The following is a 3,811-nucleotide window of genomic DNA, read 5'->3' on the forward strand; positions in this document are numbered from 1 at the left end:
GAGGGAAACTGCATCTCAAAAAAAAAAAAAAAAAGTTCTGCTTTATTAACCATCAGCATGTTCACACTGGAGAAAGGCCTTACAAGTGTGGAGAATGTGGGAAATCTTTTGGTCAGAAGGGCAACCTCATTCAACATCAGCGAGGTCACACTGGAGAGTGCAAGGAGTGTGGAAAATTGTTTAGGTACAGATCCCACCTCACTGAACACCAGAGACTTCACACTGGGGAAAGACCTTACAATTGTAGGGAATGTGGGAAATTATTTAACAGGAAGTATCATCTTCTTGTTCATGAGAGGGTTCACACTGGAGAAAGGCCGTATGAGTGTGAGGTATGTGGGAAATTATTTGGCAATAAGCACAGCATGACTATACATCAGAGGATTCACACTGGCGAAAGGCCATATGAATGCAGTGAATGTGGGAAATCGTATCTTTCCAGCTCTGCGCTTCATTTTCTTTCTTTTTTTTTTTTTTTTTTTTTTTTTGAGGCAGAGTCTCGCTCTGTTGCCCGGACTGGAGTGCAGTGGCCAGATCTCAGCTCACTGCAAGCTCCGCCTCCCGGGTTTACGCCATTCTCCTGCCTCAGCCTCCCCAGTAGCTGGGACTACAGGCGCCCGCCACCTCGCCCGGCTAGTTTTGTATTTTAGTAGAGATGGGGTTTCACCGTGTTAGCCAGGATGGTCTCGATCTCCTGACCTCGTGATCCACCCGTCTCGGCCTCCCAAAGTGCTGGGATTACAGGCTTGAGCCACCGCGCCCGGCCTTCATTTTCATAAAAGAGTTCATTCTGGACAAAAGCCTTATAAGTGCAGTGAATGTGGAAAATCCTTTGCTGAATGTTCCAGTCTCATTAAACACAGGAGAATTCACACTGGAGAAAGGCCTTATGAACGCACCAAATGTGGAAAAAGAATTCAGCGAAGCTCTACCCTCCATCATCAGAGTTCACACAGGAGAAAGGCCTTATGAGTGCAGTGAATGTGGGAAATCCTTCACTGAAACATCCAGTCTCATTAAACACAGGAGAGTGCATACTGGAGAAAGGACTTGAGTGCTGTCAATGTGGAAAACTTCAGAATATCTGCTCTCCTTGGTCTTAAGAGACTTCGCATTGAGACCGAGTCTCATTCTGTCACCCAGGCTGGAGTGCAGTGGTGCCATCTTGGCTCACTGCAACTTGGGCCTCCCAGGTTCAAGCGATTCTCCTACCTCAGCCTCCCGAGGAGCTGAGATTGTGGGTACACACCACCACGCCAGGCTAATTTTTGTATTTTTAGTGGAGACGGGGTTTTACCATCTTGGCCAGGCTGGTCTTGAACTCCTGACCTCAAGTGATCCACCCACCTTGGCCTCCCAAAGTGCTGAGATTACAGGCATGAGCCTCAGCACCTGGCCTTCATTCTTTTTATATTAGAATATGATACACTCACCCAGGCATGGTGGCTCATGCTTATATACTTGATGCTTTGGGAGGACAAGGTGGATCACTCTAGGCCAGGAGTTTGAGATCAGCCTGAGCAACATAGCCAGACGTCCTCTCCGAAAAAAGAAAAAAGAGTGATATGCTATGAAAACTTACTGTATATCATTCATCTGTTGAAGTGTCTTTCAGTTGTTTTCTTGTTTTTGCTATAAATAAAACTGCTACATTTGAATGCAGTTCATATAGATATGTTTCAGTATGTTAATGTGGTGTGCAGTGCCTGAGTCACATGATAGGTTAATGTATAACTTCTTTTTTAGATGGAGTCTTGCTCTGTCACCCAGGTCACACAGGCTGGAGTGCAGTGACACGATTTCAGCTCACTGCAACCTCCGCCTCCCGAGTTCAAGTGACTCCTGCCTCAGCCTCCCGAATAGCTGAGATTACAGGTGTGCACCACCATTCCTGGATAATTGTTTGTATTTTTAGTAGAGGTGGGGTTTCACCACTCTGGCCAGGCTGGTTACGAACACCTGACTTCAAGTGATCTGCCTGCCTCGGCTTCCCAGAGCAATGCCAAACTATGACCTAAGATTAAAATTATTGCTCTTGTTTGTGTATCTACCATCAGTGTCCAAGAACTTCTGTTCTTCTGTCTTACCAAGAGGGAGTATGGTTAGCCTTTGAAATTGTTCGTTATTTTAATAATTAGTTACAGCTTTTTGAGTCAACAGTTTATTTATATGTTTTGCATATCTTTTTGATTTTTTTGAGACAAGGTCTCAAGACGGAGTGCAGTGGCACAATCTCAGCTCATTGCAACCTCTGCTTCCTGGGCTCAAGCACTCTGCCCACCTCAGCCTCCAGAGTAGCTGGAAATACAGGCGTGTACCACCCCACCTGGATAATTTTTGTCTTTTCTATAGAGAGGGTTTTACCTTGTTGCCCAGTCTGATCTCAAACTCCTGGGCTCAGGCGATCCACTTGCCTCAGCCTCCAAAAGTGCTTGGTCTACAGGTGTGAGGCACCCTGCCTGGCCTCACCCCTGTAGGCTTGTTTTTTAAAATGAATTTTATCTGTTCTTTTTTCAAATGAATTTTATCTGTTTCCCATTTCATTAAGATATTTAAAATAATGAAATAAAACATGTTGAACTTCATTCATTCTTCAGTGATGTCACGTTGCTGCAAGGAATATTTGGTTTTCTTTTTTTTTGAGATGGAGTCTAGCTCTGTCTCCTAAGCTACAGTGAAGAGGCGTGATCTCAGCTCACTGCAACCTCCACCTCCTGGGTTCAAGCGATTCTGCCTCAGCCTCCACCTGAGTAGCTGGGACTACAGGCGTGCGCCCCTACGCCTTGCTAATTTTATGTATGTATGTATGTATGTATGTATGTATGTATGTATGTATGTATTTTAGACGGAGTCTCACTCTGTTGCCCAGGCTGAAGTCCAGTGGCATGATCTCATCTCACTGCAAGCTCCACCTCCCGGGTTCACTCCATTCTCCTACCTCAGCCTCCTGAGTAGCTGGGACTACAGGCACCTGCCACCACACCCAGCTAAATTTTTTTGCATTTTTAGTAGACACGGGGTTTCACCATGTTAGCCAGGATAGTCTTGATCTCCTGACCTCATGATCTGCCTGCCTCGGCCTCCCAAAATGCTGGGATTACAGGCGTGAGCCACTGCACCCTGCCTATTTATTTTTTTTAGTAGAGATGGCATTTCATGTTACCCAGGCTGGTCTCTTAACTTCTGAGCTCAAGTGATTCACCCTCCTCGGCCTCCCAAAGTGCTGGAATTACAGGTGTGAATGTCTGTGCCTGGCTGAATACTTGTTTTTCAGTACCACAAGAGTGATGAGCTGCTTATCCACTTCATGTGGAATCATAAGTATCCCAAAGTGACAATACATATAGATTGCCAGGCAGTGAAACAGTTAAGATGCCACTGTAGCTTTCTTTCTATTCAACATCTTTCTAAGATTACTTTACTCTTTCTTTTGTTCCAAGTTTGTATTTCCTCAGAGTTCTCACATATGGAAAGGATACACACTTTGTAGAAACAGGAACTTTATGTTATCCAAGTTCTAGGATAGCCATGGGCTCCAATTATCTCAGAGCTCCGAGTCCTCTACTCAATACCCATTGAGGTTTATGTGTTCTCAGGCTTTTGTCTTCTAACTACTTATGTCATTCTCCATGGGTAGTTCATCCACATTATTAACTAATTTCCTCACTCCAAGCTCTTTTCCAGAGATAATCTCCAGTTCCTATGCAGACACTATAATTGTACTTTCTGCTGAAACAGTAGTTTCTTCCCAGCAAGGTGAGATTATGGAATCCAGAATCTTTTCTCAGGGGTCACATGCCCATTTCCCCAC

The 3,811-nt window shown here is 44.8% G+C and overlaps 1 protein-coding gene across 1 annotated transcript in view; it reads left to right on the forward strand.

The window, feature by feature from the left end:
* ZNF417 (zinc finger protein 417) overlaps positions 1 to 1,178 on the forward strand; it is a 4,559-nt gene extending 3,381 nt beyond the window's left edge. The window contains exons 3-4 of the mRNA XM_017885402.1: positions 36 to 448; positions 765 to 1,178. Of these exons, the coding sequence (XP_017740891.1) occupies positions 36 to 448; positions 765 to 972 (621 nt within the window). The 3' untranslated portion in view covers positions 973 to 1,178. The remainder of the gene's footprint in view (positions 1 to 35; positions 449 to 764) is intronic.
* Positions 1,179 to 3,811: the final 2,633 nt, after the last annotated feature.

Source organism: Rhinopithecus bieti, unplaced genomic scaffold (genome assembly GCF_001698545.2).
Source record: "Rhinopithecus bieti isolate Rb0 unplaced genomic scaffold, ASM169854v2 scaffold_15006, whole genome shotgun sequence".
Classification (NCBI taxonomy): Eukaryota; Metazoa; Chordata; class Mammalia; order Primates; family Cercopithecidae; genus Rhinopithecus; species Rhinopithecus bieti.